Source organism: Xenopus laevis, chromosome 1L (genome assembly GCF_017654675.1).
Source record: "Xenopus laevis strain J_2021 chromosome 1L, Xenopus_laevis_v10.1, whole genome shotgun sequence".
In the NCBI taxonomy this organism is placed as follows: Eukaryota; Metazoa; Chordata; class Amphibia; order Anura; family Pipidae; genus Xenopus; species Xenopus laevis.
Window position 1 is genome coordinate 35,387,198 of NC_054371.1, and position 18,286 is coordinate 35,405,483.

An 18,286-nucleotide genomic window follows, 5' to 3' on the forward strand; every position below is an offset into this window, starting at 1 on the left:
TGTGTACCTCTGTTGAGCCTGTGGGACACATTAACTCGGCCACTTATTCCAGAAGCATATCTCCCTGCCGAGCATGTCACAGGCAGTCACTTTCTTTCACCCATAACAAGTGTTTCTCCCTAGCGGCTGCACATGCAGCTCTACTGTAGCTAATAACTTTTACATACAGAAATCAGGAAAGGCAGAGTTAAAATCTGAATATATTAGTGATTTAAGACCGATAGCTTATTGGTGTAATAGAATGTGCTAGTGTACATTTGTTCTGCCAAGCTGTCATTTATCTTATAGTAAAAATGGGAATTTTTTTATGGGTATGCACATCTCTGGTGAGCACAGAAATCTCCATATTCTACCCTCCATATATTTATGAAACAACATCAATAAGAGATGACAGTACAAGTTATTTCCCTTGCCTATTAGTTCATTTCAGCTAGAATGACATATGGTGACAATAGGTGTGCACATCTGCTTCCTAAAATCTCCATGAGATGGAACACCTTTTGCATATTGTTCGAAGCTGCTGGCTCTACTGAGGGTAGGCTTTGCTGGTGAAGAAAACAGTATCAGTCGCGATTTTTATCTGCAGTCATCCCATGTAGTCAAGAGCAACTAATATTACACTGACAAAACAAATGTAAGCTGTTATATGCCATGGCAGCACATTTTAAAACAGCAGTTTCCCCCTAATTTAAGGGCTGCTACATTTCCTCATAAAAAAAGAAGATAGAATACATTTCTACGGAATTATATTTGCTCTGCTTGTGTGATTTAGAGTAGCACATCCTAGATTGCGGTTCAAATTAACATCAAGGAAATTTAGCTTTTTAAAAATATAGTTTTAAAAACTGAATTCCATTTACCCGCTAGTTCCCCCAGAACACATAGCAGGATAATTGTAGTGATAACTTCAGATATAATACCTCCATCCAGTTTATTGTAGGAACTTTGCTGGTATTGGTTTGGAGAGGCTTAGCTTTACCAAGCCTTTATTAAAATCTGATTTGGGTTGTGCATGTGGACACTCATGAACCAATCACATGTATATCCCTTAAATTAAAGGCTCAAGTTGCACCTAGGAAGGCACAATTTGTTGGCAGGCACAGCTAATTGCTTTTTATTCGGGAAGTGGTTAACTACTCTAAGCAATGAGAAGTAGGGCTACATGAATAGAGAAGAAAACATGACTAATAAGGTATATTTTCCTGTTACTATATATATATATATATATATATATATATATATATATATATATATATATATATATATATATATATATAAAGCCATGGTAATCACTATTCTCTCGCACTCTTTTTTTTCCACTGACGGTGCTATGTAAAACAGCATAAGAAAGATTACATTAATCTGTTTTGTGAATTGCTTTTGGGTTACACAAGCACATAATTTTGCTTTGAGTGCCATTTTTGTGAAACAAGGGAAATCATAAAACGGAAAGACTTTATTAAAAGCATATGCAATACAAGAATTCTACTGAGAAATATATTAGCAGTCACAGAACCTGCAAGCTATGATATCTTGCAGTAATTCTGAAAATATAGATGTTTTGTGCAAAGTAAGAGTTTTATATTGTATGCAGACCGAAGCTTACGAGAGGCTTAATAACCACTCAAGTACATGCTTTAGGAGTGTGTTGATTTAAAAAATACTCAGTGATAATGTGGCAGGAGTCTGCTGTAGCGGCGAAACATGGGCGTCATTTGATGACTCGTACATATACTGTACATAGGGAAAATCAATTAGAATCAATCAGCGGATATGGAGTTTTTGTTTAGGTAAGTTAAATCTCACCACCTGTATTTTATTTGACAGCAGAAAAAAAAATATGTAGATGGCAGCTATTATATTTTCCATGTGTGTTTAATTTGGGCATTATGTGTGCTCTCAACATAATTTTTTAGTCTATTTACAAAAATGACGACCAAAATGATTGACTATGCACTTGGGTCGATATAAATGTAGCCTGGGCCGCTCCTGTCATGAGGCAAGGCAAGAACCTTGATTCAGTTACCAGGGGTGGCAAAAAGCTGCATTATGTAAATTTAAGAGACAAATTTCTATTTTTTAAACCGGAAATTCTCTGCATTAATGATACGGCCTCCCCTTGACCCACTCCAATGCTAATGTTTTAAACACGGAGTAGAAGGGGGCGGCATCAGGGCCTCAGGCTACAACAGCCCCAGAAACAGCACTTTGTCTACCCAATAGGTCACTAAATGCCAAATGCTGTCTGATACGGACTTATGGAACTAGATCAAACATAATTAGGTTTAGACATAATGTTGTCACTGTCCATTAATTTAAGTCTTTTGTAGTCATTGTCATGGTCAAGCCTTGGTTTGGACATCGTCTATATTTTGCTTCCTGTTTACTGTATTAATTTTAATGCAAACAAAAACAACAAAGTTTTGCCTTGCCTTATCGTTATTGACAACCAATTAGCAGTTAGCATTGTCTGGCCGAAACTAGAAAAATAATAAAACTACATTTCTGATGGCTTTGTATATGTAAGAGGCATAGGGTACATTAAATGCAGGGGTTTGAAACAGTAATTCCATTTTTTCCTGTAGATAAACAATCACTCTGTATCCCAGTAACATTTGTTTGTCCATATTATCCTTGCATGCTCAGCACTGAAACATATGTGGTAATTATAAATTATTGAAAACAGCGCTATTAATGTGTTAGAGTTCCGTCTGGCATCCCTTGCTTGTATAAATAAGTAGATTAAACTATTTTCAATGACATAACTCATCATTTATTCCATTAATTGATGATTAAATGTCACTTTCACAGGTCATAATGAGACACGTGTTGTGCATGTTAGCTGTGTAGAACCGCACTAACAATAGATGGGTCTGTAACATTTTATAGCAGTTTCTGACTACAGAACAAATATCCAAGCTTGGCAGGGCTCTCCAGGTCATGATTTGCCAGTTTCCTAATCAGATTTGCATGATACAGATCACAATCTCACTGAAGGTCAGGATAGACTTCTGGATAAATAGATTTATCCATATTTAAGGCAAATATCAATTAATCAAAAGATTACTGCCATTAAGTATGTATTATGGATATATTATTCAGCAATCAGGTTAAAAAAATCTGATGACATAGTGACCTTGTTGAGTTCTGGTTACTCTATAAAGCCATGACAATTAGCATTTCCTATTATAAACCACAGGAATAAACTAAAAAGGAAAGCTTGATAAACAGAGATTGTAATAAAACAGCATTCGATTCTTTGTGTGTTGTATGTGTATCTTAGTGAGCATGGGTAGTTTTAGTAAGAGTAAACTATGTTATTATATAGAACTCTTTGGGATAGGTTAGAACCAATCGAATCAAATTATATTTGAATAATGGAGTCATGGGGTTCTTCTGTGCAGTTTGCAATTACATTTTTAAGGGCAAATTGTCCCTAAATATCGGCAAATAGTTTGTACTTTGGAATGGAATAGCAAATACCCAACAGTGATGTGAAGCATCACTCTAAGGGGGTTATGTAATAAAAGGCACTAAGTTTGCCCAGAAGCAGTTACCCATAGCAACAAACCAACAGGTAGCTTTTACTGGGGACCTGTTCAGAAGTAAACATCTTATTGGTTGCTATGGGTTACTGCTCCTGGGCAAACTTGGTGCCTTTTATTACATATGGGGGCAAGGGTCCAAAGTATCTGGCATTGGAACAAAATATCTTAATATCTCATCCTAATCTGCTACTTCATGTAGATAATAATAGAACAGTACCTGGTACTGATACTTGGTAACTGTGATTGGGGCAAACTAATCCTATTGTGTTTATTTAATGTTGAAATTATTTTTAATCCAAATTATGGAAAGAACCCTTATTTGTAAAATCCCAGGTCCCAAGCTTTTTCGGGTAATAGATCCAGTACACATTTATAGTGAAACAGTTATGGAATGAATCAGGCTTGCTACATTTATGTATTATAAAGAATAATGTGAATTTCTTTGGAATACATACATAATTCTTGAGCTGAAAATGCACATCTGAAACAGTGATATGAGCTGACTCCCCATTGTATGACTCACAACTGAGGTATGACACATTTCCTCCCTTACGCTTATTTAAAGCAGACCTCTTTATGCAATTAAATACAATACATATTCATTATGGGCTTTAAGTATCTCATATAATTATTGGCTGTTGGCTTTCATTAAACTGCTTTTTGTGACATTATGTGTACTAATACAGATCTTGTTTGACTTGGCAAATGTCAGGCATGATAATTTATTGCAGTTCAGTCACTCCCTGTAGCACCTGTATTAATTTCTCAAAGGGATTAGGAAATATTATCAGATTCCAAGTGAAACAATAAATCACACTGCACATATTAATTGGCTACTCTTTTTTTCAAATCCCATGTAGTATCAAAGCAAAATTGGTAATGTTAAAAATGTATATACTGTATATTATGTATAAAAAAAATCCCCCTTTTTGTGTTTTCTGTATAGCTTTTCATTTATGCTTAGAATACCAGTTCAATGAAGGGGAGAAGAAACATTATAAAAAGGTTACGGGTGGAGAATTGAACTTAGGTCCTGAGGGGAAAAAGAAGTGATTATTTACAGGAACTGTGAGTAGGAGGATAACAGCAATAGAGAAAAGTAATTTCAGGAACTGTAGAATGGGAGCAGGGCTGGAACAAGGGGTAGGGAGAAGAGGCACATGCCTAGGGCACAACAAAGTGGGGATGTACCTCTTCTTTCACCTACCTCTGGTCCAGAGCCTTGTTCCCCCATCAACAGTTGTATCTGGCACGATTCTGTGTGCGCTCCTCCCCCCTTACACTGTTAGCTTTGGTGCAATGAATGTTCTTGCACATGTCAAGGAGAGGGCTTAGGGCACCTGGCCAGCTTGGCCCAGATCTGAATGGGAGGGAGCAGAGACTACTAGGAGAACATTGAAATACATTAAAAAATTCAGCAAGCACCCTGATTGCCTTCAAATGTAGCCTGGTGCTCATCTAGGGGATCAGCACCCCTCTATCAATAATTACAAAGTATAAAACATATACATCAGGGAAATTTGTGTAAGGGTTCCTGATGAAGGGTTCCAACCCAAAAAGTTTTTAGGAAAATAAATTCAGAGGAGACGCTGTATATTTAATGGAATACATGCCTAGCTATTGGTAGCATCAAAGTAGTCATTGAGTAGAACGAGGGTGGAAATAAAACTAGAAGAGCTAAGTGGAGCATGTGCACCAAAAGATTAATGGGATATTAAAAGAAATTCTCCTTCTGAGATTAATGTTTTAGATATGAGTTGGGTTGGAAGAGTCCATCTAAATATTGGGGGCATATAAAAATGATTAAGAAGTGAGAGAAATAGACCCGAGCTTGGTGAAGATGGGAGGAAAAGCATGGGCAGAGGGGTTTGGCTTAATGCATACACGAATAAACTCTATTAGAACCAATATTCTTCTCATTACTGATTATGGTAAGAAAATGCAGTTAATAAAACAAACCCATCACAATGGATGAGGAGAGTAGAATTTCAACTTTTAGGAACAATTCTTGATTGATACCTTAATCGTTCAAAACTTTTATCAACTTAGAGGACTATAAAGTTAGGGCTTACCATGAAACCAGAATCTCAGCAATCTCCATTACTACATCCAACATGCTTCTTATGGAAATATTTGGGAGCAGTATGTCTGTTTTTTCAGTAAGAACACACTTCATTTTAAGACCTACATCATTTTTTTTCATTTTTTTTCCATTTTTATGGGATCTACTCATGCTCACAAGGGTACATGTTTTCTTATACCACTAAACAGGCAGTATAAAAGTGATTGCAGCATTTCTACTACAGCTCATCTAAAAACCCACCACCCTGCAACATATTTATGTAAATGTATGAATGTTTTGTGCCTGTCAGCTGTTCCAGAGAAGCCCTCGTAGTTTTATAGATAATTGTCTGCCCTGATGGAATTTCTGTTGAATCTGTTATTTCTGAGAATAGATCACTTATTTATGAGCATGTTGATGGCAAAACTTGCCTGCAAGCAATCGAAAATGGATATAAATTTGATCTTTTTTCATTTTTAAAATGAAGAGTTTTATCTGAATTCAGCCTGCCTTTATTAAAAGACCTACTAATCATTTAGCAGCTAGAATGAAAGGATTTTTTGTTCCTTTTCATCATTAGTTAGATTGTATAAACATCTGCAAGAAGTATTTAAATTCTGCAGTCATCTATAAACACATTTCTTAAAAAGTTCAATAAGAACAAGCCCACAGTTTCTTCTTTATTCTGTAATATCTGGCATTTTGAATAAAGCAATTTCAGAATCATCAATATGTGTGCATAGTCTCAGTGGAAGAATAACATGTCAGTTGTGCCTTAAGTTGCTTGAATAAAAGTCTTATAAAGTCAGTTAGTGATCTCTTCAATATTTGAGTATCATAAAGGCCACCAAAAGAATGTCAAATCAACCATTATTTTAAAGAACTAAGAATAGTTGAAAAGCTGTAAAAATGTTAATTAACTAATTTTGGTATTTTGGAACATCTTTAAGCTTTTGTCCTTTAACTCTTTAATATATTCTGTCACAGTAGATACCATTAGCAGCTTGGAGTTTCAACTTCAGTGATGGTCTCTTGCTTGATGCAAATATAAAACATCACCCCAATTATTGGGGACACGAGAGGCCTTAAAAAAAGATTTTTCGCATGTATTTTGCATTACAATAATGAAGTGCCTACACCATCATCAGTACAAACTACAACAGAAGCACAAAAAGGAAGAGTATCTCTAGTGGTGGTATTCAAACTTTTTTAGATCAGTCACTCATTAATGCTTAACCCCACTCCCTACAATAAAGCTACTGGTATATACCTTCTCAGTTCCATTATAGTTTCCATTATATCAAATTATGTGGTTATTCCAAATGTCATCCACCAACAGGCTGGGTTTCCAGGGGGAGTATTCATTCCACTGGCCATACTGTATATTGGGACCAGCATCAGATACTTTGAGCCCCACCATGTGAGGCAAAATAAGACATGCGGATTTTGTTTGAACATACTCAATACAAAGTATATTTCAACATGTGTATAAAGAGTGAGAAAGCACAGTATCAAGAATATGGTAATTAGAACCACCTTCAGGGTGGTATAGGTAGGACCCCTGTCAGGGGTCTAGATATGTCCCAGACAGATGTGTTATTACATATTATACATGTGTGCTTACTATCTTCGACCAACTTATGCACAATTAATAAGTCACTTTAAAACGTTTAACATGACTAATTAATTACGCATAAGTAGCGACACTGCTTGGTCGAAGATTGTAAGCAGACATTTCCTTGCAAATGTGTTTTTAATAAGCCATGTAATATGTTATGGATCAGAAGTTTTGTTCTGGATACGTTCTAGTGTTGATAGTTAATAATTGATCTATGACACTGCCTATTAACCAGATATGAACCACATGAGTTTTCTCAGTTTATTAAATTTAGCTTACTATATGGTTTATACTATATGAATTTTTTATGTTTCACCTTTTTATTATGTCCGTTGATTTTTTGTGTTTGATACACTAGGGGGGGGGGGTTATTTACTAAACTCCGAATGCAAAATATAAAAATATAAAATTGGACTTTTAAATAAATCACACATTTTTCGGAATTTATTTATTCCCGAGGATGGGAAAAGTCTGAATCTGAAAATCCCGCATCTCAAACCTGTCGAGGTTGCATATAAGTCAATGGGAGAAGTGCCAATGATTTTTTGATATGCGCTGGGTTTTTGGCAATACCCCAATTCCGGGTGAAAAAAATGTGAAAATCGGATGAAAAATCCGAAAAAATTGTGGAAATCAAACAATTTTTCAGGATTTTTTCCAGCAAACAAAATTTTCGGAAAAGTGTATTAATAAATAAGCCCAAAAAACTGGTGCGGATTTGGTCTGAGTTTTTTTCAGAAAATATTGAGATAAATTCAGACTTAATAAATAACCCCCTAGGAGTTCTTTTATCAAATAGGAAATTGAAGTAACAATTTGATGTCAAGTGTTTCTGTTAAAATGTTTGGGATGTTACAACATTTATGGTTGCGCTACTATGTAATTTATTACACTAGCAATTGTATTCACTTAGTTGGAACTGTTTTAATCTGTATGTGTGTTTTTTTAATGCTGTTTTTTAACTATATCACTTATTGTTTTTTGTTTAATGTGTTACACATCAGTGTTCACGTCACCGCGGGTTCCCGCCATATTATGGTATTTAGTGAGTGTTTGTTAATTTATTTTTTGCTTTGAGAAAGGCTCAGGTCTACTTGGGCCAATGAATAAATTAAATTTCTCTACCAACGTAAGACCTATGAGTGCGACTACTTTATATCAGATAGGAATTGGTGGGATAGGAAATTCTAATGAATACTATTTTTATAGCTTTTAACCTGGACATGGTGTGTAAGAAACTCAAGCTATATCAAATAGAGACTTGTTCTCTGCATTCATTATACATATACACAGAATTTCTCTTTACCTCCTAAAATTTCCCTTTTTATGAATCTATTATTCTTTGGCTATGGCCCGAGAAAGGATATTGATCCCAGGACATTGTCGTTATCTTGCTGCCATGTGAATTGTAGGTACAGATTGCTATATAGATTTCTGTATATTAGTATAAATAGTTTTCTATCTCAGTGACATTTTAACTTCGAAACAAATAAACACAAACAGTGAAAGGGTTTTCCACTTTGAAACCAGTGCATTTCAGCTGATTCTTGCTCTTTCCATAGAACTTGATTTTTTTTCCCCCATTGCTTCAATGTCTCTTTTGTTCATTCTTTTATGTTACATCTATTTTGCTGGGCTACACTTTTGCTGTTTTTACCCACTATGCTGAAAATACCATGTATTGTTTTCCTTTGACCTTTAATACTTCCATATAAGGCAGAAAGTAAACTTTACTTATAATTGAGAGAAAGTTCCCTTAACTGAGAGTTGGAAACTGACATTAAAGACATTTTAATAGATGGACAGAAAATAGCTTTTCTGTGAACTTACATTATTTTTGTAACTGTAGGATTTGCCATATAGCTTGACTCACAAATGCATTCTTCATAGACACACTTAAATGGGCTACTATAGTAGTAACAGGTGAATGGTACGGTTCATTATCTGCCTATGAAAAATGTATCAGTAATGTGACAAAACGTACTTATATGTTGTGACCTACCAGTTTAATAGAAGAAAAGGTGAAGGCCTATGCTGAGAATCCAAAGTTTCCAGTATTTGCTGAATAATTGTGAACATAATGAAAACTATATATACCTATTTCGTAGCTACAGTATAATAACAACTTTTCTTTCAATGCAGCTGAAGTGAAATGGTCTTCTTTACTTGTATCATTGAGTGACATTCAGAATCTTCTTCTTTTGCAGCCATTTCGTAGAGTGACGTTTTCTGTTGTAAGTCAGCCCCAGGACCCGCATCAGGGATCGTTGCAGAGTTGCTATGACAGTGGTTTGGAGGAGTCAGAAACACCAAGCAGTAAGAGTTCTTCAGGACCAAGACTCGGTGCCTTACCACTCCCAGAAGACAACTACGAGAGAACAACGCCAGATGGCAGTGTTGGTGAGGCAGAGCATATGGAAAATGGTAGGGGCAAACCAACATTAACACACAAGTAAAAGTGAGTCATGACAAAATCATACAAACACTTCACAAAGTATACATACCATAAAACTCCTACATACCCTTCCACGATATTAATAGGAGACATATTATATACTTATACCTAGAAATGAGCTGTATTCTAGCTATTGATTTGTCATTCACATTAAAAGACAGTGAGGTTCTTTAACCTTTTTTATTTATTCTTTGTGGTTTGTGAAATATTACATTTTTTGTGGTTCTCCGCTTTGATATTTAAAATGGTATCTGGTTGATAGCGGGTCATTTGTAATGGTAGACAAGAAAGTTGAAAAGAAAGAGTGATTAAGAGATTAATAAAACTAAAACTTTAGCCAAAATATTAATCTGGGGTTTCTGGGGCCAGTAACTGTGATTACCAGATAGTTTTTGGAATGTGTGGCTGGAGAAAGGCAGAGCCAGATATTTCAAAATGACACAAAAAATTTATAATGATTTCAAAGTAAAATATTCTTGGATCTATCATAGTAAAAATCAATTTAAGGCAAAAAATAAAGTAATAACCTATTTTGTAATAATCTTTATTTGTAGGCAAGTTTTTAATTATTAATACCTAGGTTGTATTTTTGGAGCAGCAACCTTATAATTTGGTCTGTAATTTATGCCTTGCCAAGATGATACATTTCAGAGGGATTAGATATTCCAATAAATTCAGATGCAGAATTAATTCGAATCAACATGTTTACACAATCCATTTTTTTCATGTACACAAGTAAGTACAACTAGTGATTGTTCATTAACAAACGTTCATGCTGTAGGCTTCGGTCAAGGCACTGTTAGATTCCTTCATGTCAGAAAAATACACAATACCAAAATATTTCCTTAAATATTAGATCTTCTCATGATTTATATTTTCCTAACTTCGATTTTTATGCAGTGATGCCCAGCAGTCATATAGATTTCATTACAAAGAGATTAAGAATAACAGACAATAAACTTTACAAAACAGAACCTTTGCCCTCAAGATTTTACTTCCTAAGTAGCGACTCCGTCAGATCTCCACACATAGTTAAAGGTTGTCATGGCAAATGAGTACTTTGGAATTACTGAAATGCTGTGCTGAAGAGGTGAGTTGAGAGAAAAAACCTTGAAGATGAAGAGAATAAGGTGCTTGACAGATATTGATGGGAGTACATTCCAAAGGTGGAAGATCTTGAGTGAGAAATGTTGAGGTGGGAGGTTGGGTTGCAAATGAAAGACTAGAGAGCTGCCGTTCTTTAGCAGAATGCCACATAAAAGCTAGAGAATACGTGTGTTTGTCTCTGTGTCAACATATACTGGGGGCTCCTTCTACAAAGAGCTCTGCAATGCATACAAAAAGAATCCTTGGCTACCAATGTAATCATACAGATTATTATTATTATTGTTATACTATGTATGTTACAGGGGAAAGTCAAGTTTATTCCCATGTAAAAAGTGGAGCACTTTATAAAGTCTCATGACGTGTATCTCACCTGAAAGCATTTGTTAATTTGTAAGCAAATCCAGACATCACTAGAAGTGCCAAAGGCAGTGCTTGTAGGTAAAGGTTTTGCTATGTAAGGAAAAATATCCAATATGCTTCTTTGCAGTTGTTCACACTTGTATTGCAAGTACTGATGTTCTGCATTGACTGCATTTTGATTTACATCACAGTCAGCAGCTCATGTTTAAGGTGATAATTAGTGAGAATGGTGATATTATTTGTGCTGTATTAATATACCATGATCAAACTTAGTAACATTCTTCATTATTCCTCCATAATGTTTACAAGACATATATATATATATATATATATATATATATATATATATATATATATATATATATATATATATATATATATATATTTGGAGCGAAGAGAAAGGCTTTGAGAAACTTTGAGAAAGGCTAGGGACCTAGCCAAAACGTTAGTTATTTTTTTGCTTGAATAAAACTCTTTTCTCCACTTTAAGACCTGTGAGTGCTAGCTTTTTTGAGCCAATATATATATATAAAAAAAAATCCCCAATAAGGGTTTGCATATTTTTCTTAAATGTGGTAGTAAGGCAATGTGAAAGGCATTTCAAACATAATATACTGTAGTTTAGTATTTATGGCATATGACGTTATTAAAGGGAAACTGTCACAAGAATTAACACTCACGGGCATCCTCTCATCAATTTGTGTCTCTTTTTGCAGTAGTCAGATTTTGATTGACAGTTAGGCCATATACATTGGTGTGTGCTCTCTTTACAATGTGCTACAGCTTTCAAAATAACTGCCTCTGACACAAAGCTGCATGTATACAGATACATTGCTTAGGAGGGAGCAGTGAAGAGTAATGTGATTAAATCAGAAACATACAGATTTTTTTTAATTCATATTATTCAAAAATATTCTTATTTCTATGAGCTGAAGCTTATGCTAAAATTTACCTCAACTCTTGCCCTTTCATTTTTGTCCAGGAGCAAAGCAGTATTTATATTAAAGGGTTTCTCCTTCGTTCCAGATGTATATCTTTCCTGGCAGCCCATCAAAGCAACTAGGGTACATAACCCTTAATTAAGCTATATGCTGGCACCACAGGCACTACATTTCTGCTGAATAATGTAGACGCAAGCTAAATGCTTGGTATGCTTCCCATTTTGACAATGGGATTATAGTATTATATATAATATGCAATGTGCACCTCCTTATGATATAGATACATACTTTAGGGATGTTGAGTTGTCAAACTAGATGAATTCTCAATAGTCTATATTTTGCTCAATTGCTTAATAGTAGACATTTTTCCATTGCTATTTATGGCACCTGTAAGAAAATGAGCAATGTAATTATTCTCTATATTTCATTGAGTATTGCCAAATGTTCATTGCAGATTTCTCTATTTTAGGCAGTATCGATCAGTGTCTGGTTTTGTATTGGGCTTAGTCAACCCTTTTAGTTAAAACATTTTGTTCCCATTTTCTTTTCAATCCTGTAAGTTGATTTAGTAAAAAAAATGAAAACATCCAGCATTCAGGAGGAACTTCACTGTGGTTGATTAGTTTAATTAAAACCCATCTAGAGACACTGCTGTAATGCATACCTGGAAGTCAACCAAGTTCTTAACAGCCTTGGCATTGAAAAGCTATAGGGTAAAATGTATGATTAGCTCCAAGAGTAATGAGCCATGACATAATGCTACCGTAGCCACGACAGGCTGCTTTAAAAGTGCAATCCTATTTAGTAGTTCCAAGAATATGTTTTAATGCCAACAGCCTTTACTTTTTCATTTTCATTCGTGTAGAGTGTGAAACCACCCAGTGCTTTTCTGTTTGTGGAAAATCATTCCTTAAGCTTCTTACATGATCACAATATAAGAAGGAAGACAGATGTTAAAGCTGAAGGGCCTAATTACCTTAGTTTATTGGAGCTGAAATGAGGTGAAAGCAAGTGCACCACAAATAGGACATCTGAAATGTGGGTTAAAGAGTTACAGCCTGGATTGTACAGAGCAAATGGCTGGACATTTTTACAGTTAACAGTATTTTCCAAAGCAATAAAATACTTCAGACAAGATCAATGAAGTCGGGTATGTAATATATATTCTGGCAACTCAGTCGCAGTTCTGGATGTGTTACTAGAAAATTCTGTTAATAATCCAAGGGTTCTGATTGCTCTTCACTATGTTTTTTCTTGCCAAGCTGAAATTCTAAAAAAGGCAGCTAAAGTTTAACAAGAATAATGCTTAAAATCATTTATTATACAAACAAGTCTTATTGTATTTTTGTACGTGGCCACCTGTCAAAATCTATGCCTCCAAAGATGTCCGCTGCATTACCATATCTTTATGTTTTATTTCTAAAAGCTTTTTTTTGTTCATTTTTAGGGGCTGCACACTAGTATTGGGAGGCGTTGCTCTTTATTGCCATATGTCTTCAGAACTCTTAGATTTATACAGCGAGTTTATGCTAATGTTAAATCATGTTTAGCCTTAGAATCTGTTAAATCTTATTATTAATGACTAGGCAGAAAGTTACAGTAACTTAACAAAAAAGAAGCTGCGCAATATGTACAGTAGCACTTTATTCAGCGTTCAATATTAAAGGGGACCCGTCACCTTAAGAGATAATTCCAAATTCATTTATTTTGTGTTTGTCAAGCAAAATAAACTTTACTTACACCATATCAATTATTTAATCTTGTTTCATTCAGTCTTGAAATTAGACAATCACAGGAAGCAGGCAGCAGCCATTTTGTGAACACTGTTATAAAGGCAAGCTTTGTATCATCCCAAAATCTTGTTTATGTGCCAAAATATGGGACTAAACGGACATACCTATGCACTGGCTTCACAATTAGATGGTGAGGAGGGAGGGAGAATGTGAGAATTCAAGTGCAGTCAAGGAAGTGCAGAAATGAAAGTGAAAGTAATTGCCTGCTCAGCCTCTATGCCTGAGGCATATAAGTGGGGCAGGCAATATGTGATTGTCAGCTGAGAATTTTAAGTCCCTTTTATAACAGGTATGGATGTTTTAATAAAAAAAAATAATAATTCCGGTTTCATGTTTTATGGTTGAGTGACAGGTCCCCTTTAATAGAAAAAATATACATACGCTACTTGTCTCACATCTGTCTGCTCTGCCAATTGCTGTGCTGTATTACGTTTCTCTCCTGGTGCTCTTCCATATATTTGTTTGCTTGTACCTGTATCTATCTCCATTATTTCTGCTGAACCACAGAAATGTTAAGCTGTACTGTTTACTATGATTTTGTAAAACCAATAAAAATCTAAGTTACAAAAAAGAAAAAATATACATATACCTGCTCAAATAATTCTGTTTTCCTTAAGGAAGACTATATGCACCGTGGTTTGTTTCCTTTTTTAATTTAAAAAGGAAGCATATACCTAAAGACCAATTTACTGTATATGGAAGGAAATCATTGAATGTTTAGTTAACCTGGAAATACATTTGAAAACTTGATTTCTCATCTGTAGCCACTTACATTTCAGAATTATTATTTTTTACAGGTATTTTTTTGTTTTTTGCAAAAAAAAAAAAAAAAAAGATATGAAGTAGGACGCAGGCAACTGATAATCAGGACCAGCTTGCAGACAGTTCGTTCACTCTTGTGCAGGAAAAGCTTTCTATCAGCATATTTGGCTGTCAGACACATTTGGAAAAATATAGTAATGATGTTGATGATGTATTCTTTTGTTCTATAAACACTTTTAATTTGCTGAGTTTACATTCCAATAGAAATATGAAAAAAACTTTTTTTTTGCAACTTTTTTTGCAACTCTGACACTGATTTAATCAAACTTTAAGATCTTTAATTGAACAAAGGTTATCCATGTAAATGGAAGGTAGGATGGATAAACATGATACAATAGAAGTTATGTATTTCATATTCTCAGTGGTGGTGGAGCATTTTCTGTAGACTGCCTATGTGTTTATTTTAAAATTCATTATAGAATTAAAAAAAAAAACAGAAAAATAAACAAACTGCACTTTTATAAAATAATTCTAAAATCTTGTGTGCCCTGAATATCCTATCCAACAACCAATATTTTAGAATTGTCTTGCAATTTACTTGCAACTCACTATGCAATTTAATTTAAGTGAATCAGAACTTTAAGCAGTAAATTAAAAATGTAATGGTTGCCAGTAAATATTGTTGGCACTGAGCCTTTAGCTTTCTTCCAAATTCTGGAAGTTGAAAAAGGAAATAGTTTGGCCCATCCAACCTATTGTGGGGCTGGGATGTTATACAGTTTTTTTTCAATGTTTATTTAACTGCAATGTTTAAACTAATGTCAATAATTAAAAAACCCTCAAATTCAACCCTCGAAGTAAATCCTTCGAATTTGAATATCGAATTTGAAGGTTTTAGCGCAAAATGTTCGATCAAATGATCAAATAAAAAAGCGTTCGATCGGACGATAAAATCCTTCGAATCAAACGATTCGAACAATTTTAAGCGATCGATCGAATGATTTTTATTCAATAAAAAAAACATAGAAAGGAAGGTCCCCATAGGCTAACATTGTACTTCAGCAGCTTTAATGTGGCAAAGTATGAAGTCAAATTTTTTTTTAAAGAGATTCGATCGAATTTGATCTAATTTGACCAATTCGATGGTCGAAGTACCCAAAAAATACTTTGAAATTCGAATATTTTTGCATTCGAATTATTCACTCGAGCTAAGTAAATCTGCCCCTTAGTGATGGGAGAATTTATTCGCCAAGCGCATATTCACGGCGAATTGCAATTTTTTTTTATTCTGTAGACAATTCTGATGCTGGCGACAATTAATAGATGCCCATTGACTTTAATGTGCATCGGAATTGTCATCAGCGTAACAAAAAAATTGATGCCGGCGGTACAATTCGCATTTCGCAAATTTTTCACCATTTCACGAAAACTGGAGAAATTCGCAAGTCACTATCAATAATCATTTTATTTAAAATTTTTAAGAAATTAACTTTTGAGTTTGAGGTGACAGTTTATGTTGACAGTATAGATTGTTGTAACAATAAAATATCATGTTTGAATTTTCATCCCTTCACTCCAGAACATAAAAGTCCACTTACTGAAACTCTAAATAGAATTTGCTTTTTGAGTGGAATAAAATATAAGTTGTTGCAATTCAGTTGCAACAAGCCACTGATTATAGCTTTGAAACTATAAATCTAACTCCACAATGCCAATTGTATTGCTCAGATTTGAATTCTGGTAATTTTGCCTTCAGTATTAATGGATCATTCTGACAGGAATAGAATTTGAATTGAAACCTGTCAAGTATTGATTTGTCACATTTAATTGAAATCAAGGTAATCTACAGTGTTTTGCTTGGCTGGGTTTTAATCAGGACTTGCATTGGATTTTCATTTGGATTTTCCAAAGTCAGAATACTTTGGAAACTATCCTGGTATGTAATTGTGACTAGCTCAAATATTTACCAATTTGTTCAAACTGATGTGAAACAATAAGGTTTGGGGCTAATTGCTTTGTATTTTCTCTTATAGTGTTTAGAAAGGAAATTATTTCAGAAAATGTTACAGTTAGCTGATGGATGAATTGGCAAGCTAGGAATAAAAAAGAACACAAATCATTTTTCACTGTAGATTAAATAGAAAAAAATGAATTAGCTTTTCTTGAGTAACAAATACAGTTAATAAAATACAAGCACAAATTATTAGGAGTCATTTTTAAGCCTGATGGTATGAATACACAAGTATAGGGCTTATTATCTGGCATGCTTCTGAGCTGGGATTTTTAATTTGATATGATATGATAACTTCATATATTAAGTCTGCTAAAAATAATTTAAACATTATATAAACACAATAGGATGTGTTTGCCACCAATAAGGATTCATGCAGCTTAGTTACCATAATGTACAAGGTACTGCTTTATTATAACAAAACGATTTGACTAAAATGGACTTCTGTAGGGTGGCCTTCTGTAATTAATGCTTTCTGGATTTCAGTTTTCCAAATAAGGGATCCTATACCTGTGTTTGGTCCATATTGAAACAATAATTATATTATATACTGAAAAATATTTACAGGGTATCAGTTATCAGTTCAAAAGCATGCTATTTATCTTGAAAATCAAAATATGCTAAAGAATATGATAAAGAAATCCCCCATTCATGGAGGGGACCTTGGGGCAGCCAATATGTTTGACACTTCCCAGGGAATGAAGTCACAAAATGTTTTCCCTTTTAAAAAGGAATGTGCTGGCCTGTTATTCTGATTCATGAAGTTGAATTTGTGTTACTTGATTGGAGTTGGCCTTGCCTTGGCAGTAGCCCTAGTGTCTGTAAACACAGCACCTACAGTATATGTTAATATTCATAAGTAGTGATGGGTGAATTTCTCCCTTTTAGCTTCGCCGAAAAATTTGCAAATTTCCAGCGAAATTTGGCAAACGCCGAAAAATTTGGGAAAAAGTAGTGAAAGTTGAAAATTGACGCCTAAATCAATTTTGGATGTGCGTCCAAATAGCCGGTGTCAATTTTGACGCCGGCATTAAAGTCAATGGGCATCCGAATAGTGTTGATTTTGACGCAATCGACTTTTCGGACATGTTTCCAAATTTTTTTGACGCAGGCGAATCTTCGCGGGAGTTTCACAAATTTATTCGCCGGCTGCAAAAGGCGGAAAATTCCCAGCGAATTCACGCCAGGAGAAGTAATGGATTAAGTCCGCATTTATATACATGTAGGCAAGTAATCACTGAAAATTAGCAATAGTGTGTATTTACATAAATATAGAAAAGACATGAGAGTCATCAGCAGGGAGAAAAGGAATAACCTGCAAATGGTCCAGATATTGACAGCCAGTGGGTTGCTGGTAGTTGGAGGAGCACAGACTGTACATCTCTCAATGGCTGCTGAAGTAGCTTAAGCCTGACTGTATTTACCAAATAGACCAACTAGAACTTAGGTTGGGATTTATTGTCAGCCCAGGAATATGAAAGAAAGCAAGTCATTGTTCATGGTAGCATTAATAGAAAGAGAATGAATTTTTTTTTTTTTCTGTAGTAAATACAGGTACAGGTATAGGATCCATTATCCAGGAACCCGTTATCCATAAAGCTCCAAAATAAGGAATATGGAATACTTCAT

The 18,286-nt window shown here is 34.7% G+C and overlaps 1 protein-coding gene across 2 annotated transcripts in view; it reads left to right on the top strand.

Moving 5' to 3' along the window:
- The window catches only part of pcdh7.L (protocadherin 7 L homeolog), a 525,496-nt gene that overhangs the window by 249,819 nt on the left and 257,391 nt on the right, over positions 1–18,286 (top strand). The window contains exon 2 of one of the 2 annotated variants that reach the window (XM_041584090.1): positions 9,436–9,652. In XM_041584090.1, coding sequence (XP_041440024.1) covers positions 9,436–9,652 — 217 coding nt within the window. The remainder of the gene's footprint in view (positions 1–9,435; positions 9,653–18,286) is intronic. The other variant, XM_041584114.1, reaches the window with a different exon arrangement.